The 24698-nt window shown below is 48.2% G+C and overlaps 1 protein-coding gene across 3 annotated transcripts in view; it reads right to left on the reverse strand.

The window, feature by feature from the left end:
- Positions 1-24698, reverse strand: part of LSAMP (limbic system associated membrane protein) — a 933774-nt gene that overhangs the window by 255350 nt on the left and 653726 nt on the right. For 2 of the 3 annotated variants that reach the window (XM_065742083.1, XM_065742080.1), the window contains exon 1: positions 21348-21734. In XM_065742083.1, coding sequence (XP_065598155.1) covers positions 21348-21502 — 155 coding nt within the window. In that variant the 5' untranslated portion in view covers positions 21503-21734. Of the gene's footprint in view, positions 1-21347; positions 21735-24698 lie in introns of those variants that run through there. The other variant, XM_065742082.1, reaches the window with a different exon arrangement.

The raw sequence follows: 24698 nt of genomic DNA on the forward strand, positions 1-24698 counted from the left end.
TTCACAGGCTGCCACACTGTCAGGAGAGAAAGAACAGCAGATATTTACCAAAGTATTACCATAAAGATTAAAGCTAGCATATACCACGGCTTGCTCCTTCCCTCCAGCCCCTGGCCTAACGAAAACACTCTGCACTCTCTCCCTTTGCTTGGAGACAAAATGACAAAGCTCTATAATCCCTAGGACAAAAAAAAAAAAAAAGACGACCCAAAGGTGATTAAAAGGATAGAAAAGAGAGCAGAAGGGGAAAAAGAAGTGGGAGTAATATCATTTAGGCACTTCTGTAGTGCCTGGCTGCCAATATCACGCTGACCTGCAGTATCTCGCGCTTTCTGTGCGCTCTCTGCCTGCTCTCACCTCTTATCCCCGCTGCTCAGAGCATAAGCTCCCCAAAGGAAGATCCTCCCTTTTGTTCTCTGGACTCAGGGCCCAGCCAAAAGGGATAAGGACTCGTAGCTCTGACTCTCAGGTATGTCCGCAGCAGGAATAAAGGAACCTCAAAGCACTTTACAAGGGAGAAGACAGCTATCTGAGAAGGGTAGCTGAAGCCCAGGAGGTTGGTGCAACTTTTGCACACAGGTACAGAAATGGGACTGCATTTCTCTGAATGAGAAGGGAGAGGTCAAACAAACAAAGGAAACAGATGAGAAGGATAATTAGAAAGAAAGGCAAAAAGTAAGAAAGCAGAAACAGGGCTATGTGGAGTCAGAGGGCAAGGAGAGGCTCCCTCAGCACACCAAAAGAGGCTGCTGGGAGCAGGGGGAGGGAAGGAGATTGTGACAGCAGGAGTGAAATGCATTGTCTTGCTCGAGGTTCAGCCTTTCCAAATATGACACAGAAATAATGTGGCACTATGAAATGGGTAGAAATATGTCCAGGCAGGGAAGACATCTGCATGATGCTCAGACTTCCCCCTTACTGATGTGTCCATCCCCTACTTGCTTCACCATCCATCCACACAAAGACAAGGGATCCCACGCTGAGGCCACAGGATTTATTGGTGCAGCACTCAAGTCCCACTACGTGCAGAAGTTTATAACGGAGGTAAGATTACAAGGACTGCACAGAAGACAGCCATGCACACAAAAGCTCAGTTCTGATCAACTCAGCATCAGACTCGGGAGCAGCCTGAAAAAAAAAAAAAAAGCCCATCCTGTGCACTAGAGGAACAACAGGAAGGCAAGCTCTGACTCAAACAACCAACCTACCACACACCAAAAAAAACCATAGCAATCTCACACCCAATGTGCCTGTCCTTTCCACAGATCTAGCCAATTAAAAACATTTCAATAAAAGAACCTGACACAATTAGCGCTTCCTATTTCTTCATGTGTTGTTTGCAGCAGGGTTTTTGCTGCTGGACTCCCCCATCCAAAGAAAGGGGCTATTGACTGCAGATGAAGGCAATCAGCAAATGGCTGGATGTCATCCACTCTCTGGCAGTGAGAATCATGTACTAGCCTGGACTGCTTCCATCAAAAGATCTCAAAGTACTTGATGAATAGTTCATTAAAGCCTGGCAGCACCTTTGGGAGATGGGGAAGGAACAATGAGCGATCACTTCAGTCATCACAGAAGGGCATCTCCCTTTAGACTTGAAAAGCCTCGCTTGTTAGCGGTGCACAGATGCACCACAAGACAGTTTAAGGAAGCTCTGAAGAATACCTCTTCCAGCTGAAAGTACAGAGGCAATTAAGTAGCTAAACAAAGTGAAATTTGGCCAGGAGATAATGAAGCAACCCTGCTTTTCCCCAGTGCTATTTAGCACTTCTCCTTCACAGTGCTCAAGGCAGTTTTGGAAGGTGTCAAGCACCTTTATCCCTGTCAAAGAGTAGATAAGGAAAGGGAAATCTAGGAAGTGGAAATAGGGTGCCAAAACTCAAGCACAGTGACTCAGCAGTGTAGAAACACACTGCGAGTTTCCTAGCCTTGCTCTCCCACGTGTCATGCCACCTCCCATATTATCTTTGGGTTTGCTGCATCTGGACGTGTCTGTATTTAAAACTTCTCACCGAGAAGGTGAGAGTCCTGCACCCAGCTGGCCAGCCTCGACCCGAGGTTGTAAACCCACCACTAATGCTTTCAGCACATTCCTGCTCCCCCCCCTCAATCGCCTTGCTTTGTATCTCCGCATAAGGCATTGCATATGCTTAACAAACACCTGTTCCCAACATGCTAGCATTTCTGCTTGCAAAACTCCAGGCTAAATGCTGTTTAAAGAGTAGAACCTGAGCCAAGCACTACAGGATGCTCCAAAGGTTCAGGGTCAGTCATGCAAACGGGTTTCCAGCTCTGAATGCTTCAGTCTCTGGGAGCACAGCAGGAGTGCTGCTGGATGAGGGTTGCAGTCTTCCCAGGACAGGCTGCCCTTGAAGGCATGGGGACAATCCCAACCAGCTTCGTGCTTTGGCAGCAGGGAGCAGAGGGGATCCCGTTGAGTTATTTGCAGAGGCCTTTGCTGGACAAAGCTGGAGTGCATGTGGGGTCACACAAATTTGTTTTCCCATGATGCCCGTGCCAGATAGTCAGATGAAAGGGCAGCCTGGCAGAGCTGCACTTGGTGTTTGCTAGACTTGGCTGGGCAGGCTCAGCAATGCTCCTCCTCCCTCCTATTTAATTACTGCGAACAGAGGTTTTAACAGAGAGAGATGCTATTTGAGACAAGGCTGGTTAGAGAGATAGCTAGGTCCTTGGAGTTAATAATTAATTACCAGGCATTCTCAGTCTTATGACATTAACTGCTTACCCTTTTAAATAGTAGTAAATTGGAGATACATGTCTCATTAAGGAGTTGTAAAATGTTTTGGAGGAACAAACAGGGAACTTACAGAGCCGTGGTGGGAGGTAAACTGCTCTCTGGGAGGAAAGGAGATGTGGGAAGGAGGTGCTGTTGTTTTGAAAGGCTGTTTTATTTTGACAAGAGCTGGAGTCTTAATCATCTGAAAGGACTCTGCAACCGCATGCTCCCAGAAAGAAGGAAGAAGGTAGTGCCCTGGACATACAGGAGACTGATTTCCTCCCCAAAAGGTCAGAGATCTTCAAGTCTGCTACTACTGCCAACCTATCAGATTTCATTTTTCACAACCTAATAGCACGCGCATCCTGACCCACTTTAAAGATTTGGGAGAGTATATACCAACACACATTTCCTGTACTAAAAGACAATAAGTTGGAGAGCAAAAGCACTAGGGGCTCCTCCTACAGGGACATACCTAAATCTATTGCTCTTCAGTGACAAAGATTGGCCTTAGCTTTTCTCACAATTTAAATAGGGGGAAAAAACAGTGAGTCAACTATTCACAGCTGGATTACTGTTGAGCATCACGTGATCTCAGCTTTTGCAACCAGCATCTTATTAGGGCGTATTTCAGGTCAAAAACATGCCAAGCAATTTTCTTGTATTTTGCGCAAGCATTTTTTCCTTTACACATTTGAACTCTCCATTGGACTCTTTTGGGAACTGAGGTCAGCCACATGGTTTAAGAAGTTTCTTACCAGGCAAATGGATTTCTTGTTCCATACAAAAAAAAAAACAACAAAAACAGCTGAAGTAATTACAAACAGTAAGTGATCAAGTAACAGGCAAGCCTAAAAGCATTTGCGGAAAGGAAGCTCATACTGACACCTCTCCTTTTCAATCTCTTGAATCTTCTATCTCTATGGTATCTTCTATGGCTACGCCTCATTCAGCAGCCTCCATGCCCACTTCTTCTGCCTGAATACTGCTGCTTCCTACTCCTACCTGAAAAAAAGGATGTAATGGCCTCTGAAGGATATAGAAAAAAGTTTCTGGTGGATCGTGTGCAAAAAAGCAGGGTTCTGGGGATTTTACTGTGCTCAAGACCACAAAGGCTTAGTACAGGTGGCTTTGGTTTTCTAGCAAAAGAAGCTACTTAGTACCTTTTAGCCTTATGGGACTCAATGCATGAGACACTGCATTCTGGACAACATCTTTAGTATGTTAAGAGTATAAAGGAAGAGACCGTTTATAATCAAAGATTGCTTGACACTTTTCAAAAGTGTCGGGTGCGAAGATGGCAGTCATGTCTGAATTCTGATTAGTTTAATTACAATCTGCCATCCCGAACTCCCCTTGCAGTTTCAATTGGATACATCCTTCATTTTTTTGTCTGCCATGTGCTCTTTGGTAATTGCCAGGCTCTGCCTCAAGGGCGACTGCCTGAGTGATGAGAGGAGCACTGTGCCCGGCAGCAGGACCCTTCCTGCAGGGACAGAAAGAAGGCTGCTTAAAAAAAAACACTGAATTTTAAGGAAAAAAATAATAATAAACAACAGGGAAGTAGACTGTGGATCCATCAAACAGGAGTGCAAGCAAGCAGTGCAGCAACTTGGCTTACAAAAAGCTGGAGAAAAAAAAAGACATTCTGTTCAAGCACGTGTTGCCTTATGCAAGTGCTCTGACTAGGAACAGGACACCGAGTGTTGCACACTCCAGAGAAAATAATCTGAGATATCTTGTTGGCTTCTAAATTAACTGTAATCATTCAGAAAAGAAGATTTACATATGGAAAAGTCCTGAAAATCCTCTGCTTGGAACTGGCAAAAAAACCCGAAACTAAATGTGATGACAGGTTGCACAGAGATTTGAGAGAAAAACCAAGGCCAAGCACGGAGCTGCACTGCAATACAATACTCCACATCAGGTCAACATATCTGCACAAGATGCAATAGAAATAAATGAGGTTCAGGGACAGGTGAAAGCAATGAGTTAAAGGCCTGGCAAAACTTTTGTGAGAAGGGAGATTGAAAGACTGGGGCCTTCTGCTATCAGGAGGAAAAAAAGCAGAGTATATAGCCCAGAGATATACAGAATAATGGAGAGCACAGAGAAGGCAAATGCCCTGTAAAGGCAGGAAGCATCCCATACAACCTAACTGCTACCCACTGAGGCTGGCTAGGATTTGCTGCTTTCCTACTATGTGCAGCAATGTGTGGAAACTACTGTACCAAAAAGAGGGCTTCTCCAAAAGTAATGCCTCCTATTTTATTCTGCTGGCCCACGGGCAGATGTTGGAGGGATGGCAGTAGAGGTTGAACCTTCCCACCAATATTCCGTTACATTTCACTGAAATATGACAGATGGCAGCAGAGGGGCTGAAAAAATAACATCTGACATGGAAGGGTATATGAAACAAAGGTGTGTCAATGAATTCCTCCACGTGGAAAAACCCAGCACCCGTTGACATTCACTGATGCATGCTGAACGTTTCTGGAGACCAAACTTTGAATGTGAGCACAGTGAAGAGCTGGGTAGTGCATTTTTGCAGTGGTAACAGCAATGAGAAAGATAAGCCCTGATCCAGAAGGCCACACACAGCTGTCACATCACAAAAAAGAAGAGCATCTTGATCAGCTTATCCATGCAAATCAGTGGATTACAACCACAGAACTGTGTATGGACCTCACTATCAGCTTCAGCGTGTTGGAAATGATGGTGTCAACATTGGAATATCACAAACTTGTGTCAAGTGGGTCCTATGAATTCTCACAAAGGAGCAGAAAGAACACCGTATGCAAGTTTGACTTACTAAACCAATATGAAGTTGAAAGCGAGTTTCCAGACTGCATCATTCCTGATGACAAGATGTGGTGGCACCACTATAAGCTGGAGTCAAAACCACAGTCCATGCAATGGTGATGTGTGAATTCTCCACTGAAGAAAATGTTCAAGATGCAGACCTCAGTGGGTAAGGCGATGTGTGCTGTCTTTTGCAATAGCGAAGTAGTGACCATACTGCATTTCTTGGAACATGGAGAAAGCATTAACTCTACCCACTACATCATGACACTGACTAAGTTGAAGGATCAAACTTCCAGGATCAGGTCAGAGAAGAAGACAGACTTCCTCTTGCAACACGGTAACACCAGGTCCTGTTGGAAGACCATAGAGCACGTTGCCTGTCTTGGCTGGACTGTCCTACCACACCCACTGTGTAGTCCCTATTTGGCATCCTCTGACTTCCTTCTGTTTGGTCCAATGAAAGATGGACTATGTGGGCAACAAAGCTGTCAAAGCAGCTGTGAAACTGTGGGTCATGCCTATCGTGCAGGTTTTTTCAAGTGCAGCGTGCAGGTTCTCATTCATCACTACTGAAAATTCGTAGCTAATGGAGACTGTTAAAAAAAAGAGTCCTGTAGCTGAGAATTTGTTCTGTCAAATAGTATTACTGTGCCTTTTGTTATAGTTTCCATGGGAATAAATAGGAGGCACTACTTTCGGAGCTACCTACTTGTTACCAAGGCCAAACACTGTTCACCAAAGAAGAGGAAGACAATTATGTGAATTGCAGGAATACCAATGTTTGCTTTATACACAATAGGAAACTCCTCCTCACAACCTCTTTCCCCAGCATCTGTGATACAAATCCTCTTGTTTCTAACCACATGCAGGAGACAATCTGCCTGAGGCGCAGAAGAAATTTCTCATATCAGCAAGTCATTTTGCATATTTGCCCACTTAGGAGGGTTTTCTATTTTCTTATACAATGCCGATTAAGAAATACAAGATACTGCTGTAAAAGGCTTCTGCTATCACCTGATATTTCCTAAATTCTTCTGCTTGGGAGGAAATTCACATATGTTAATTAAGAGTCTGTTTGAAAAGTACTCTCTCTGCAGGACTTTTAAGTGTTCAGGCAAGAGAGGGGAGTGACCACTCTATGTAGGTGGCTTATGTCCCAGCAGCTAAAAATTCCACTCTGCATCATACATTCCCCCTTTGAGAGATCTCCAAGAAACACTGGATCTGGCACAGATGCATCAAGGAATGCACTTGTTCCCAGAGAGCTGGAAGGGCACACGCAACTTATTTAGACAGTCAGCCCCTTAAGGGACCTGCTATGTACCTCCGAGACACTCAGGTCTGTCATCTCCCATGGCCCCATCTGGATCTTCGCAGCAGAGCCCAGAAGGCTGCTAAGCACTGTGCAACCATTTCTTTAGATACCCTGCTTTATTCCTTACCAAAAAAGCAAATAAATCCATTAAAACAACACAACACTCCATACTGCTTTCTCTTTTGCATCCTTTAAAGAGATGCATGAACACAGGCCTGTTCTGCGTCAGCCTACTCATCCTTTGGATCAGAATCTCCATTTAATGCAGTGGGAGCTGAGCTTGAGCAGTGACCAGTGACCTTCTCAGAAACACAAAAGAGGCTGCATGTTCCCTGCATGTAACCTCATCAGCCCTGAAGAGCATCTATAAACTGAGTTGCCTTTGGCCAGCCACCAATTTGCTCAAACAGATATCATTTTTGAGCCGCAGTTTCTCCTACTGCAGAATGGAGTGACCAACGCCAACTTGTCTCTGAGGATAAATTAATTCAAGTATCTTGAGGTTCAGAAATGGTAGGGACCACTGAGCAAAATAGTCTCAAAGTTATTCCACGTGCTCTGGCATAGATCTGTCAGCAACTTATCTACGTATGCTTATAATATAGGTGAACATTTTCATTTTATCTGAGCATATTTTAAGCACCATCACATAAATGCCAAGTCTACACGAGGCACCACCCTGCAGAACGCACAATCGTTAATTTCTGCAAAGCAGCCTTGGTGTCTGCAGCAACACTTCAGGTAACTCAATAAATTAGAATAATAAACACAAAGGAAACCAGAGAACAAGCAAGGACAGGGCAGAAATCGCAAACAGTAGTGGATGGCATAACGTACAGTACAAGCACAGCACCGGCCCCGTGGCCGCAAGCCCTCGGTGAAGAAACATGTGCTGATGCCAAGACCAGCCCCAGCAGCAGCACACAGTGCCTAGGGCTGAAACAGAGCTGAAGCAGGGGACAAACAGAGCTGGTGTCAGCTGGGGAGATAGAAAGGGCTCCATCTGCCCACAGGTGCTGCGCGCTCAGCCCTGCCCATGGGCAGGTAGCCGGAGGCCAGGAGCTGTGCTTCAGCACAGGTTGCTCTGGGCTCCTCTGTAGCACAGATTCCTGCCACAGCAAAGCAACTCAAGGGGAGAAGGAGCCATTTAATCCTGGAAAAACATATTGCCGTCTCATAGAAATGCTTGCTGTCTTTCAGCGTGCCCCCCTCTCATGATAGTACTGCAGTCCTGCAGCCCCCAGCTCCTCAGCTCAGCTCTGCCCCTGCCCTATGCTCCCAGCTCAGCCACTGCTCCAGGCCCCTTTCCTTCCCCCAGCACAGCATTCTCCTGCCATCCAAAGTGCTTGCTTCTACAGCTTCTCCTATTTCAGTCCCAAGCCTCTTCTGTTCACATAAAAATGACGAGGAGAGGCAGAAAGAATTAGGTTGCGAGGAAAGATTCAGCCAACTCGTTCCATTTTCTGTGTGGATCAAGACCTGAGCCCACAGGAAGCCTCCGGAGGTACTTTCTGCTGCAAGCGTACTGTGACCTTTGAGACACCCCGCCGAGCCCTGGGAGCAAAGGCATGGACTTGCAGGGGAAAGTTTTCTCTGTGCTGCACAAGGAATCGATGCTGTTTTATGACAATTCCTGCTGTCCCCAACTGGGCATGAAGACAATCAGCATCTGGCCAGGCCCTCGGGGAGACTGCAGAGCTGGAGATGTGCCCGCGCTGCTCTAGCGTAAAAGTGGCAAGGTGGGGACAGAGGAACTGCGAGGGGATCAGCCGGGCCGGGAGCTGAGGGGCTGGGGAGGGGGAGCTGAGGAGAGGGGATGGTGCCAGAGGGGACGGGTTTTGTATACAGCTGTCTGCTACTTGAGATCATACAGATGGCTTCTCTTTAGCTGTGGTTTTGAAAGCCCCCTGCCTGCTCTGCTGGAGGCCCTCCCTGCTCACAGAGAAGTTTCCTCTTTCTTCCCCTCCACACATCCATGTTTCCCACAAGGGAAAGCCCCCATGCTGCAATTCCCCCTCCCCTCTCCTCCCTAGGCAGGTCCCCTGCTGCTCTCCCCTGCCCCAGCAGCAGCACAGACAGCTGTTTTCTTGCTCCATTAAGCCAGCAGATGAGGCTGACTTAGCTCAGCACCGTGAGCTGCTGCTCAGAGCCCAAGATCTGTCTCAGCACAAGAAGTAGCACCGGTGTGAATGCAAAAGCAAAGGAGGGATTTGTGAGTTTGGCACCACAATCTTCTACTCCCAGACACTGAGGAGAGCAGCTCCTTGATCCAGAATCAAGCAGGCTAATGTTGCCTGCAAATGTTTTGGGGCTTGGCCAGGTGACCATGCTGCCTTCTTTGAGGCCATCCAGCCTACTCCAAGAGAAGATAAATCAATGCAAAGCAGCATCTGCCAAGATATTGACTTTGGCTCTGCTCACAGACTGCCTGCACTTCAGAGATGGGTAATATTCAGCTTGATTATCTCTCACTCGCCAAGAGGAAGTTTCTCCCTATGCTTAAAAAATCACTGGGATGAGCCAAGGAGGGATCGATCTGTGGGAGAGAAATGCTGACAAGAAAACATGAGTCGGAGACAGGACGAGAGCGGACAATGGGTGAGCAATGGAGACAGCCTCTGGCAGCTTGCCTGACCAGGTTAGCGACAACCTGGTCACTACAGCTGGAGAAAGATTAAGACAAAAGACACCCATCCAAGCTTTACAGCAAGCCTCCAAGATTTGTTTTGCATTCTTCCCCCCCGCCCCACTCTTGAACAATTTTTCTTAACTTGATCTTCACTCTCCCCAAACATTGTTTCCTGTCCTCCCCTGCATCCCCATTGCACTGAGCCTTCTGGTTGCTTCAGATGTCTCTGGAAGCCACTCTGCTCTGAGGCACAGCAGTGGATGCAAGGCTTTGTGGCTTACGTCACACGCTACATCCCCCATGGTGAAAGGCCCCAGCAGCACTCATACACTGTACCACATCCACCCCTCAGGCAGACTCATGTGCTCAGATCCCCATGCACTAAGGTGACTTCCCAGCAGGGAAGGGCACCATTTCATTAGCAGAACATGCTGACAAAGCTTCATGAGGCGAACATTCAGCAACAACTTCAAACTTCTCCAGTAAGAAACAATGAACTTTCAACTCATTTTTCCTGTCACATCTGTGGTAGAATATCCTCTCGGTCCCACAGCCCTCCCAGGGCAGCAGATGAGGAAAAGATACGTGTCCCTCCAACCGAAGATTGGTTTCAAGAAGTCTTGACAATGATTCCTGCCCCTTCTGCCAGACAGTTTTAGTGTAACATGCATGGACTGGAGAGGCACCAACTGTTAACAGCTCGGAGCACGTTGTGCTCCTGGGATGAAAAGGAGAAGGGCAGCTGCAGCAGGAGAAATGGGTATGGGCCTCCTGGCCAGGTTCACAAGGCTCCTTGCAAAGGCACTCCTCTCAGCCTCCAGATGTCTTTCTGCTGAGTTCCTGCCATCCTCTGAGCCCAAAGGCTGTGTGCAATCAGAGAAGCAGAGGGGAAGAAACCAAAGGAACCTTCCAGTCTGCTCCTCTATGTGAAAGATGGATCAGTTAGTTCTACTTTGTCATTTGTGGCATCTGTCACTCCTTGTACATGTCTAGTCTGTCCTTACAGCCCTCTAGTGATAGAGCTATAGTTTCCCAAAGCAATTTGATCCAATATTTTGCTATCTTTACTGTTGCAGAGTTCTTACTGACATTCCTCCTGTCTCTCTTGCTGCAGTCTAAAATCATTCCTCCTTGCTTTCTCCTGCAGGTGAGATTATTCCTTTCTTTTTGCATCTTACATGCTCACATGTCATTAATCATATCTCATGCTTAGACCTCTCTTCCTTAGGCCTAACAGCTCCTGCTTTGAATTAAGAAAGGAAAAAAGAGGTCATTTCAAAGGCTAACTGCCCAGATTATGTTCAAGGTCCTTGACCCACTTGGCCTGCATCTAAGCATCTCTTCCTAGCACAAGCGAAAAGGAAGCTGTGTGTTGCTCCACCTTGGGACACGCTTTTCAAATGGATAGACCTGCATGCCTCTGATTCATCGCCAGTACTGGAGACCAGCCAGGGTAATAGGAAGGGAAGAAATGCCACTCTAAAGGCCAACAAACACGCACAAAGTACATTACGCAAGAACCCCTGTGGACCCCCTTGTCCTGGTGGAAGTCCTACAGATGGCCCATCGCTAAGCACACTCAATGCAGTGAGGAGGATGTGTGGGTGGACAGATAATTTGATATTTAGCTGAAAGAGCTAAAATGGGTTTAATGCAGTACTAGGAAGACAGATTGCCTGCAGCACCTTCTGCTTCTGATTATGGATGCCAGGCTCAGGTTTCCCTTAGGTGTAAAGGCAGCCAGGTTACATTTGTTGCCACAAAGACCCAGTCCCACGAAACAGAGGTACCACATGAGGATAAAAAAGGGTTACCAGCACTGAGGGCCATGCCTGTACAGTACTAGCAGCTGGCTTTAGTTCTTGGCATCTAGTGGTTCTCTGCCAAATGTACGGAGGTGCCTCTAGAGTTTCTGCAAACCTCTCCTGCAATGGATAAATCTGGCTGAGATGACAATAACTCAGTACCTTAAGACAAACTACTTCTCTTCACAGTCAGAGAGGTTTGATACTTTTAAACACCGAGGGCTTCCCACAGCATTGCACTACCTGTTTTTTAAATGCATCTGCCCTCCTTGCCACTTGGCGCAAGGTCAGGTCTGTACCCCAGCAGCAATCTGGGTGTCCCCAAATCAGCATCCTGCAGGAGTGTCAGATTTCTCACCCAAGAAGGGCATGTCAGGGGGCAGAAAAAAAACAAACCTTCTGTTCCATTTCATCTTCTACCAGCAGAACCACAGAGCATGTGAAAGAAGCAGAGCAGGGTGGTCTTCTGCAGACTGCAACCAAGCAGCTTTCATGCAAGCCTGCAGCTTCAGTTCTTGCCTGTCAGCCTATCCTTATCCTTCCACTCTGTTTCCAACTTGGGCTGCAACTGAAAGCAGGAGCAGCAGATCACTGGGATGTGACTACATTCCTGTTAGGAAAATAAGGAGCTTTAGTGGTGACACAGCTTCTACTCTTTCTGAGGACAAACAAGCATCAGGCATTCTGCATTGGAGCAGAAAATAAATGCCCTGCAAATACTCTGCAGGCCCTGAAGATCAGTGGCTGATTAAGTGGCCAGGCTCCACAACAAAGCTCAGAGCTCACGCTGTTATCTAAAGCAGAAGAGATCAGAGCACCACAGCCTCCATGCTGCCCCCCTATCCTCCACTGCTTCTCCCCCAGGTCCCCATTCTCGCACCCAGGTCCAGGAAGGAGGGAACTCCGAAGGAGATGCCAGCTGAGCAAAGAGAGAGGAAGACTAGGAAGAAAAGGAAATGGCTTGAGTAAGGTACAAGAGCATACCTTGAGAAGGGGTGAGAAAGAGATGGATTGAGAGAGGAAAAGCAAAGGAGAGGGAGGGGAGGTGGAGAAAGCATGGAAGAGATGTGACAGACAGCTTCACCAAGGTGGTAGGCTGGGTGGAGGAGCATTCCAAACAGAGGGAGCTGTGTGCAGGCTTCATGAGATATGCCACCTCTATCTCCCTGATGAACTTACCCATCCTTCCTGTCCCACCTGACAAACCTTTGCAGACACGCTTGTCCCATTCCCCTGCCCTGGAAGCAGAAGGCACCTGAGGATGGCAGTGGAAGGACACAGACGAGGTACTGCATCTGCTCTGGGCACACTCCAGGTGTCAGCAAGGAGTAGGTATAATAGCAGGAGTCCCTAAAGGGTAAGTCCAACTGTTGAAGAAGGCAACTCTTTTTCTGTCCCTCATTAGGATAGGAGCACCTATTACTGCTGCCCACATTGAGTACACTTTAAAGCATACTGCCCTGAATCATTTGATATCCAAACCCTGGCTGCCTTGCAGAAGTGAGAAAGGATCAGACTATGTACATTTTTTAATGTTTATACTTTCTGCTTTTTTGGCTGTAAATAAACAGACATGCCCCTGTTGACTTTGAGCTGATCCAGAAAACAGCCTGAGGTGGGAAAGTTGAGGAGGAAAGCCATTACAAGGGGCTGCATTTGCCAAGCTTTCAAAATGGGCTAAGTCCTCCAGAAAACCCACAGAAGAGAGAATCTGTATGAGAAATAGCAAACTGCAAACAAGGAGGGGAAGGAGATAAGAAGGGTGCAGCATTCCCTGACCATCTCCTTCCTGTGTAGCCCTGACCGTGGCACTCAAAGCCTCTCTGTCCTTTGGCCCAAGGGAACTGCTAATAAACAAGCCTGCTCTTGAGGAATCAACAGGCTCCAGCAAACCACACATGTCCCAGCTCACAGAAGAAGGGGGGCTCGAATACCACCGGGCTCCAATAAATGACTGCTGCAGCTGGCGCAGGCTCTGTGCTCCATAGCTGCAGAGAGGGAGACTACGGATCATGTTATGTTGTATTTGGCAAGGAGGGGACAATAATTTGCAGGGATTAATCACTCCCCATGTCCCTCTACTGCAGGCTCAGAGGACAGCCTGGATCCAAGGGGGTTTCCTGAAGTCCCTGTGATAGCTGCAGCCATCCAGTAGGCTTGCTGCCTTGCCGTGGTGATGCTTTCCCCCCTCTCAAGCACTTCTAATTCCAGCATGCCTGTTGGTGTCGGGTCCTCTCCATCGCATGCTCTCTGTTCCCTGAGGAGATGAAGTTGGGGTCAGACCACAAAAATTTCTGCCAAATCCTTCTGGGAGTCTGAACTGGGGGTGGGAAGGGAGCTTACTGTGAAGGAGTCAGCCTGGCTTTGTCACTGTGGCCCCACTCCTCCAAAGGAAAAGAAAGAGATTATGATGTTAGAACATTTTAACCTTTCTTTTTCTGAGCTTGATGGGCTTGGCCTGAGGCACCTTTTCTAGCAAAAACAGGCTGCTGCAAGATTGATTGGTTGGGTGCAGAGTTTAAAGGTAATTTTCTCTTGTCACTTGCACATAAATTATTGTGGCTCAAGCTGCGATCAGCTCCACATCTTGCTTGTTCCACTGCTTTTATACCCAGACTCTGATGAGGTGTTGCAATGACCATGTCCAATGCTCCCCAAGCAACATCCTATATAAATACATATCAAGAGCATCGCAGGCATATGCACCGTGTTAGTGCCTTGGGAGAGAAGGGCACGTGCCTCCAGATCTGCAAAGCCACGGGCTGCCAGCTGCATTAGTTGCAGCTAGAACCTTGTTTCCTCATCTACAAACCTGCTTAAAACGTTCTGTACGTGAACGCTGGGGCAAAGAAAACTCATCCACTCAGATGATACACAAGGGAGAGAGGAAAACAAAAAAGGATGCATGAGCACACACAAAGGAAGCACAGCTGCAGCCAAAGTGAATTCATTTTTAACATTCATGAAAATATTCACAGAACACTTCAGCGCTATTCGCCTAAATTCTGCTGTTTGGAGTAAACACTTGAGCTGGCGCGGGCTGCATGTTCTAGGCGCAATGCATCAGGGATTAGGGGTGGCTCTTGGCTCCGAGTTATGGATTCACACTACGTCCCCCACGTACACACGGCCCCCTACTTCAAGGCACAGATTCACAGTCTGGCGCTGCAGTTTCTGACTCTCAGCCCCATCACAGCCAAAAAGATGGAGCACGTCCCCGCAGCCATCACATTCCACACCCATCGCGACCTCTTGCAACAAAGGCACCCGCGGTTCTGCCAAATTTGAACACAAAACCAATGGCAAACAATGGAAGTTCTGCCCACGCCTCTGGTTTAGGGGAGCAGCCCCCTTTCCCGCTCTCCGCATTCCCCTCCCATAACTCATCTTTGTCACTGGTTTCTTTCCCCGAGCGTCTTAAGCAACTCACATAAGGGAAAACTCTACAGCACGCAAGGGAGACTCAGTTGAAGCCCTGAAGACAGGAGCTGTGCGCGTTGTCTCTTCCTCCTCCATAAATACAGCTGAGACTACGACTGGATAATTGGCTAAGTGCCTGTCAGCTTAATAACAGAGAAAGAGACACAGAGGGAGAGGAGAGATTTGTATTTACTATTCAAAATCATGAGTGCTGCCTGCTGGTGGGTTTCAGCATGGGTTTCAGTTGCACAGCGAGACACCAAAAACCGAGCAGACAGGCAGCTCTGAGGCACGGTGTCTCTAACTGAGGGCAGACAGCCATCCTGGGACAGAGAGAGTGAGGGGCAGAGGAGAGCTCCATCACTCTGCCTGTGGCTAGAGAAGTCCATCCCCAGTGCGTTCAGCTTGGCTGTAGCGGGGTTGGTTCTCCCCTCCCTGCACAACGAGGGCACTCTGGGGTCAGAGCAGGCCTCTCCCACACAACTGAGTTGTTCCTAATAACAAGATCTGCAGAATGAGGCGTGCACCGAGGAGACTGGCTGCTGGGATTATTTTGAAATAGCTGCTTTCTAGGCAGAGGTGAAACTCAACGTTATTAGTTCCCATTACTTACCATAAAACCAGACATGTTAGATGTGCCTGAAGCCTGAAGCAAATGCTTTGGTGTCAGATTCAGCTGAAAATCACATTCGTTTCTTCTTGAACCAGAGAAGAGTAAAAGAAAACTCAGTAAATTCCCGACTTCACCTTTGTGCCCTCCATTGCTCTTACTCCAGGAGGGCCGGAGTTCACACAAACCACAGTGAATTTTGATGGACAACACAACGAGGTGAAAATGGCTAACTGCAGCCTTGCAGTGTGCCTGCTGGAGCCCTGCAGCCACATCACAGCAAGCGGTGGCCCTGCAGCTCTGTCAGAATCAGAAGCCTATGGTTCTGGAAGGAAAGGGCAGGTACATGTGATATATATTTTGAAAACTTATAGTTACGAGACTGCAAATTCCGGTAACTGCAAGCTATTTTAAGGCTAGATCTTTCCTTGTGACCAGCAGGGGAGGGGAGCGGTGTGGAAGAGGTACCGGCTCCGAGATACTCCAAGGTAACACATCCCACTATATAAATTTTAATGTCAACTATGGAGGAAAGCATATGGTACTCAGCTGCAAACTGAAGTGCGTGTGCAGGCTCAGGAGAGGAGACTAAAGCCATACAGTCTGATACTGCCTCTCCTCCTCCATCTTCCCGAATGCAAATCGTACATGTATAATTCTACCAAAAGAAGAACCTTTTCCTAATTTCCATCCAACCTTTGCTTGTAATGGGATTGTCCTGGTTTGGAAAAAAAGATGCATCACAAGCCCCCCACTCCCCACTGGGTGCTCTGTGTGTAACGTTGTGCGTATGCACGTGCCTATGTCAGAAGGAGAGACGCTGATCTCCCGTACGTATCGCAGTTCCCTTTATCATATGTATACACACAGACATCTATGTACGCATGTGTGCCTTCATATAATGGCACCATCTGCTGCCAGACCTGGAAGTTTTGCAACATCATCTGTTACTGCATTTATATACTTCTTTTTATAGCTAAAATTCTTTTGAAGGAAAGTATCAGCCAAGTACAGACCCCTTCGCACAGATCCCAGAGCACCCTCTCAACACACCGTATTTGATAACAAAGGCAGCGTACACCAGAAGAGAAAAGAGGGATGTGCGTGGGAAGCCTTGTCACGTCTGCTGTGCTGAGGTGTGGCTGAGCCTAACAGAAATGTTGCTGGGCTGTCACCCCAGGGCCAGGCCCGTCACCCTGGGTCACCCCCTCTCCTCCAGCCCCTGCCCATCCCAGTTAATGGCCAGGGACAGGCTTTCACTTGCATGGCACTTAACACAAAGGGTGCCTCGACTTAGTGGTGGCCTTAAGTGCCACAACAATACCACTAATAAGCAGGGTTACAATTTTACCGCCGAGACTGTATTATTATGTAGCATTATACCTTTGAACATGCCTATTCTCATTTCTAGTAAAGGGCTCAACTCAGTGCTCCCTGTTATAAATCATATGCTAATTATAAGTATAATCTGAAGAGCTTTTCCTTTTATTTTAAAATGGGTGTTTAGGGCATAAGCTTTGTCGTGATGCTGTGCTGCTACTTGGCCTGAGGTGCCTTTATTCTCTACGCAGCTCTACACGTGGAACATCAGCAAAATACGAGGAGGCCACTAAGAGAGTTAGCAGAAATGGCTCATTGCAGGATCACGTAGTGCCATTGCCACTGCTGCTCACTGGATGCCGGCCCATCCCTACGCATGGAACTTTAAGAAACTACCCATAGGGATGAAAGTTCCCATACATGCTGTCAGCCTGAAACCTCCTATTGTTGAAAAATACCTGGTAAAAATGGAAACTGGACACCTAGCTAAATGGTAGTTTTCATTAGTGCTACAGAAGCAGACTGACAAAAAGCTGATGCTTAGAAGAACTCAAACACCGTGAGCAAGATTCTAGATTCTGCCAGGTCCCAGGTGCCCATGGGGCTGAGCATCACCTGAGAAGCATCCGGTAGGTTAGGCTCCACATGAGTCACTTGAGTCCCTTCACTGGCAGTCTCCAGGAAACTGCCCCAAAGAGAAAGGAGGTATTTCTGCAGTTCTCTTGGGCTCTGGTGGATTTCTCCTGGTGGATCATGGATGGATCCTGAGTGGATCATGGGAATGGGACCCATTTTGTTTCCAGCCAGCAACGAACTCCATTTCAGAAGACATAAAAGGCCAAATTAGTCCCTCTACCAGGATGTCCAGAAGCACTGGACAAGCTGTGTGTCCCCCTGAGAGCCTCAGAGCAGCGCTGTAAAGGCACTCTGGTTGTGAGCATGCTGATCATACACCACAGATTCCAACACTAAATTGCTTCCAACCCTACATGAAGACCAAATGTAACACAATGATGCGGTTCCCTGCTTCCTCAGCTTGCAGCAGCTCCTCTGCACTACCACATGTCCCAGCTCAGACAAGGCCTCCTGTTTCTCATCCCCTCCCTAGCACAAGGCCCCTGCCTTTGGTCACTCAGCGCTTGCAGGAAAAAGGAAGTGGAAGTGGGCAAACAGAAGGAAAGGCTGAGGTTGTCCCTTGTTTTATTTTCCAAGTTTAAATTGATTTTGAGAGATACTTTGTGCCAAGTAGGGAAGTTGCATACAAAACCTGACAACCTCATGACCATGATCTTGCAAGCAGGAATTGATCTTGTATTGGCAGGAATTACACGATTCCCTCTCAGTACTAAAATTAAGGTTCAGTGTTCTCCTTCACTTGCTGAAGACAGAGTTAAAAATGAACCCTTAAATCTCACAGAGCCTCTGTTGTACAGCACCATCTCCTAAACATCCCATACCATTTTCCTGGTCGAAGATGAACACCAGCAGCTCTGCTCAGCCCTTCTCACCTCTCAGAGCTTTCAGCCCCCTCCTCCCTTTCCGGGAGCTCTAAGGAGCTGATCATTACCCTTTTCCCTGTGGATAGTCCATCACAAGCTATTTTTATTCTCCCTCTCTGCAATTCCCTGACTAACTTCCCCATGCCAAAATATCACTAAAAGTCATCAACCTTCAGCAAGGCCAACAGATGAATCAAACCTGCTGCCAGGTCGTTTAGGAGATGAGCCAGTATAGCGTTCAGAACATTTTTCTAATGTCCGTAGCAAGGGAGTATTTAAATGCCATAGCTTTAAAAAGTCATACTCCAACTTCCCAGAATAATTCTGTTCTAACTAGCTGAAGATGAAGCTCCAGAGGAGTGGCTTCCTTCAGGAACATTAGGGCTTACAATAGGAAAATATTTTTCTCCCCTTCATAGATTAGTCCGTCCGCCCATTCTTCCGCCTACCAGTACAACAGCATATATAAACGCGTAAGGCCCCTGAGGAGCAGATGCACTGAGAATACCCTGTTTTCTGCACCATGCCGAATGTTCCACACCACAATTTAGAAGAACAGAATGTTTTTACTAATATTATCGTTATGTATGTTGCCTTCAATTCTCTCCAACTGCATACCATTTTCATTCCCTCCTACATTTTCCTTTCAAGCTACAGGCTAGAGCTACTGTGCACTGGTGAAGTGTTGCTGCACGCTCGCTCTGAAGTAGACGTGTAACAAAGACGTAAGAGGTGATACAATCTCTGTACAGAAATCTCTTACCTATCTCTCTGTGTAAGTAAAGATCTGCTCAGGGCACAGTCAGAATGGACCATCTAATAGTTCTTCCCCATCTAGCTCTTCCCCTTGTGTTGTCACCAGCAGGTCTGTAGGCACTGAGAGTGAGATGCTGTGAGTTTTCCAAACACAAGGCTGTCATGGTGAGTTATATTTTGGAGCAGCAGGGAAGATGGTGAGGGGGGAGCTAGCAAACGGAGCCTGGCTTTAAAACTGAGGGAATGAAAGTCATTCTGCAGGACCTCAAGTGGACTGGACCCTTTTGCAGCCTGACATCCTATCTCCCAGCTGCCGCCCCTCCTCTGAAGCAAAGACCGAAATGTCCCAGAAACATGGGGCTAGTCCTGGGAAAAGGGAGGCAGACAACCACCCTTCCCTTCCTCAGAAACATGAGACACGCACATCGTGCCAGAGCTGCTTAAGGAGCTTAGCAAGGCTGCCAAGGGAGGGCAAGCACTGTCCATTGTGACGGAAGCGCATCCTGCCAGGAGCACCAAGCTACCTGGTGCTGCAGTTGCAGGGCTAGGAGGTGTGCAGCTCCCACCAGCTGTGCCACTTGGCACACATCTGGCTGACACAGCTGGGTTTTATTATTTAGAGGTTGTATTTTAGTGCCTGACCTGACATTGGCAAGCCACGCTCTCCACACACATGTATGCACCCCAAAACCACTCTCCCAGGCACGCTTGCTGTCACCCTGCTTAGCTTGCTGACAGAATGCTTCGCAGGCAGCACATGCAGGCAACGTCCCCACCATCCCTTCAGCCTGCTCTGCTGCAAATGCAGCTTCAGCATACAGCATTTAGATAAACTTCAAAGCTCCAAGGTTAAGTGGGAAATAGAAATCCAGTGACCCCTGGCTGGGCAAGTGAGCTTAATAACTTGTCTGCAGCTGTTGTCCCAAACATATGCCAGCAAACATCTGCCTGACCAAAGCAAAGGGTTGATGGAAGGGATTTACCTTTAAAAAATGGGATGAGTCGGCCGAGAGTTCCTCCAGAAAAGGGTTAATGGGATATACGAATTGCTACTGAGTGGAAGGGAGAGGAGCCCAGAGCCAGAGGCAACACCCCTTGTTAGGTGTTTACCATGTCGCCTCTAAACCCCTTCCATCGCATATGCAAGGCAGATGAATTACTCTGTAAATCCTATTACTCTGTGTGGATAAATCTTACACGCGAGTTAACAAGTCTAGAGAGCTGGGGAATGGAAGCTGTGAAGGGATATTCCAGGATCAAAACAAGCCAGCACACGGGGGCTGAGGGAAGCGAAACGCAGACACACACACGCATCCCTCTCCTAGCATCCTCTGTCCCTGATCCCATCTTGCTGGCTCACATCCTCTGTCATTAACTGGGAGGGATGCAGGACGCAGGGGATCACGTTGCAGGCTGTTTGGTGGCATCTAGCAGGATTTATTTCAGAGGAAGAGAAAGAAAACTTTGCGGCTGCTGCTAGCTTTGCTAGGGAATTGCTCCCTTGGTGCTTCAGGGTTTGTGCACTATCAGCTCCTCACACAGATTACAGACTTTATTTCACGTTACGTCCAGTAGTTTTATAGCCATAATATACAGCACATGCACACACACAGCATTTTCCTTCGGCAGGGAACCTATTGCAGGTAAGTCGAGCAGGGCAGAATATGAAAAACAAACCCACAGGAAAGAGACGAGTGGCTTTCAGCTATTTGAAATGCTGTGAACCGAAAGCCCACAGAGCCACAGAACTACTGCTGGAAAACCCACACGACAGACAAGGAAATACAGTGCTCAACACTGCCAGCAAACACAGCTTGGTGTGCAAACCCTCCTCCCAGCTGCTCAGACACAGCAAACACCCACTCACTGAGCCCTGCAAAGGACCCAGTGCAGTGAGTGAGACGTGAGCTGCGGGGACAACCGAAGCTCTCCCACTGTTTATTCTCCAACCTTCCCACTGCTGTATCCATTTCCCCTCCCTTCCGGGCACAAAAAGAATAAAAATAAAAGCCAGAGCTTCCCACAAGAACTTGCCCGAGAGTTCCCACAGCACCGGGGATAAAGTTTTTGCAAAGGTACAACAAGAGGCATGGGATAATCAATGGAACATCTGGCAAGCACAGCTGGATCCCTTTTGCTCTCTCCATTGATACCGCGGAGCTGGTGGCGAACGCACACTGGCGAGAGCAGACTCACACAAACACATCTTTCCCCGCTGAAATTCTTTTGATCCGGAGCACTACGAGAGGCTTTCAAAAGCTTTGCAATGTTTTGATACGAAGGCACGAACACACACGGAGAGCCCGCTTGCAGCAGCTGCTGCTACCGCAGTTTCGAGAGGTAAAACAACGCTCAGAGAGGCATGCACGCACACAGTATTACATCCATACGTTGCAAACACGGCAGCACGGACACGCATAGGGAAAAGGAAAAGTTGGCAGAACGCCCTACCTGAGGATGGCTGTGTCCCCCTGCCTCACGGTGATGTTATCGGTGCCGCGGGTAAAATCCACGCTGCGGACTGGCAGCCCTGTGGGGAGAAGGCAGAGCAATCTCAGTAGGACCAGTGGTAATTGTTTCCGATCAGGCTGAGCCCTGGCTACCATGGCTGGTCTCGGTGAGTTTCGCTGCCTGCACTCGTCTCTCTCTCTCTCTCTCTGCGCGTGTATGTGGATGGAGGGATGGAGGAAGAAAAACAGTAATAATAATGTACAACTCTCGCTCTGACAGACAGCCCCGGAAAGGGGAGGTGATTTCACAGCCCTCAGCTGCCACTTTCCCGTGCTCTTTTCGGTCTCCCGCCGGCTTCTTCCCCCCTCTTTTCTCTTTTTAAGGCTTTCCAAAAAAAGTCTGAGCACAACCTTCAGCGAAGGAAAAGAGTGGGAAAGAGAGGAGCGTGCGCGTGTCAGAAAGGCAGATCAAAACGACGCGAAAGTCAGGCGGCAAAATACTTCAAAAACCAGCAACGATTAAAATCAACCCGTCTGGAGCGATGGAGAAAGGTGGAAAGAAAAAAAATAAAAGGAGTAGAGCGCAGCTCCCGTGCCGCCGGCTGCGCGCCTGGCCGGTCCTGCTCCGGTGCGTGGCTGTACAGCTCCCAGCTCCCTTCCTAACCCACTTTCCCAGGCGGAGCGAGCGAGGGAGGAGGGAGAGGAGGAGGAGGAGGGAGAGGAGGAGGAGGGAGGGAGCCACACTCGTGAGACGAGGACGGCGGCTCGGCTGAGCGGCTTGCGGCGAGAGTGGGAAGGGAGCGGCTGCATCCCCGGCCCCATGCCCCCGCTGCTCCACGGGCTTCCGCGCTGGGACTGACCGGGGATGCACGCGTGGGTGCGGGAGCGGAGAGAGCCCGGGAAGGGGAAAGGCGGTGGCGAGCTGGGAGACTGGAGGAGAAAGGGAGGATGGAGGCAGGATGGGGGAGAAGAAGGAGGGATAGGGAGCCGGGAAGGGAGGTGGCGAGGCTGAGGGCAGAAGGGGGTGGCTGCGGGAGGCAGATGGAGGGAGGCCCAGAGAGCGGGGTACGGAGGATGGAGGACAATACAGTGAACGGTCACAGGAGTAAATACTGAGAGAAGGGGGCTGTGTATTCAAAGCAGCACGGCCAAAAGTGCAAACAACTTGGCTTCGAGCTCGCCGGTACGAGGAGGAGCAACGCTGGCAACTGCCCCTGCAGCCCCAAGCCGCGCTTTTTCCCTCTCAGACTTTCTCTCCCCAAATAAACAGTGGCACATCGCTCCCTCCGCCTCCCTCCCAGCTCTCCCCGCTCGCTCGGTCCTTCCCCTCCCGCCCTCTTTTCCCAGCCTTTGAGGGACGGAGGACGGACAATGCTGGTATTGAGCTGCCCGCAGTGTGAATGCTCAGCCTGTCCTCCCCGCGTGCCAGCAGCCGCAGCTGAGCCCCGAAGCAGCGCTGCCCACCGGGAAGGCTCCCGGAGCACACTGCACCGGAGCGAGAGAAAAGAGATGGAATTAATGGAGAGGAATAGGCCCGTGTGTCTTACTGATGTCACCGGCTTGCTGCTTCCCCATTCTGCTCCCCTTTGCGTGAGGGAGGAAGGGATGGAGAACTGCTCCGAGAAATGCTCAGCCAGCATAACCCTTCTGTGGCTGAAACAGAGGGCTGAGAGGGAAGAGGTGGTCTGAGGACTCCTGGGGACACGTCAGACCCAAACCAGGGAGATGTAAGCAACGATCCCCTGCCGTACAAATGGCAGCTTAGGAGTCCAGCCAGCCCTGCATCCTGCCACTGAGCCAACCATGAGCACAAGGGGACCGTGCAATGACTGCCCCTGAGCGTTTCCCCAGTTCCCAATGATCTGTGGCTGTGGCATGTCCCAAGCCAGTGGCAATGTCTTTGTAGTTCATGGCCCTCTATTGATTTTCTTCTTCCAGGAATGCATCCAGTCCTCTCTGAACCCCTAGGAGCTAAGCCCTGCAGTCTTGCTATGGAAAGGCAGTGTTGTCTGTGAGTGCTTAAACAATCTCTGCATGTGTTAAAAGCCCACAAATTAAGGGCTAAGGTCATGACACTACTCCTCCAGTGTCATGCAAGCAATAGCAAAAGAGATGACTGCTTTGTATTCAAGCCAAGGAAGTGAGCAGATGCAGACAGTTCCCTACAAGAGACTTCGAATGGATGGCACCAGAGAAGGGGAGCAAGGAGAAGGAGCTTGGCAGTTCATCCACACACTTGGGGTTTTCTGAGCTGCTGCAGAGACAGAACTAAGAAGCCTGTGCTGCTGAATGGCTCAGAGCCACTGCCCTATGAGATGGACAGTACAAGGGACAAAGATGCCATTGTCCTGGTGGCATCCCAGGCAGTGGGCATCAGGAAGATGACTCTGGGCTCTTGTGACAGTTTGAGTACAAGCCCCATTCCCATATGAAGCTGCTAACGATAGAAACAGACTCCTCTTTGCAAATCAGAACTTTGCATGGATCATTTTTACAAGGGTCTCCCACATATGTTCCATCTACATTTAATAAGACCTATTGTATGTAAATTAAATGCCAGTGGAGTAAGGAAAACATATTTGTCAAAGATTAACTATTATGTAATGCAAGAAGCATCTGCCACCCAACTGCTAGAGCTCACTAAATATTTCCTTATCTCAGAGTATTTACTTAGGAGGCAATAACTATCCAGTTAAATCTAAATTTAATGCTTAGTTAAATATACTTCATGGAAAGTGACACCAATATGTTTTATATAGACAGTGACAGAGGAGGGTTTAGGGAGGGAGAAGGCAAGAATCCTGTCCACAGACTCCTGTAACACCCTGACTCCAGGTGGGACTGTACTTGGCCGTGCCTCCCAATGACACAATTGCATTACAGCAGAGTCGGAGACTGCACTGAGATGGAAGTATGAGCAAAGCCTTCATCTTCTCAGACATTTATGCAATCCTCATTAGAGCCACTCTAGCATAACTATTTAATAATAATCATCATAATAAACAGAGAGATAAGGATTAAATTCCCTTGAGGGTCTTGTAAACCTTGGAAAAACACTGACATTTGTATTATTTGCTTTTAGAAACATACAGAAGTAGAAGGAAAGAGGTTGCCTGGGTGTAAAAGACCAAACAAGCAAGAATCACACAGATTCTAGGAGAAAACCTCATAAACAAAATAAAGAATGTGCGTTTTTTGTTGTGTGCTCCCGGAAGAAATAACTCTCTAGACTCATCTCCCCCTGCTGGAAGCTGATAATGAAAGCATCAGGACTGCCTACTGACTTTCCTACCTTCTGAAATCTTGAGGGAAAATTCAGGTAAACAATCAGACCAAGTACACCGCAAACGCA

The sequence above is a fragment of the Cyrtonyx montezumae genome, unplaced genomic scaffold (assembly GCF_038088225.1).
Source record: "Cyrtonyx montezumae isolate F1298 unplaced genomic scaffold, pur_monq_1.0 scaffold_3, whole genome shotgun sequence".
NCBI classification, from domain to species: Eukaryota; Metazoa; Chordata; class Aves; order Galliformes; family Odontophoridae; genus Cyrtonyx; species Cyrtonyx montezumae.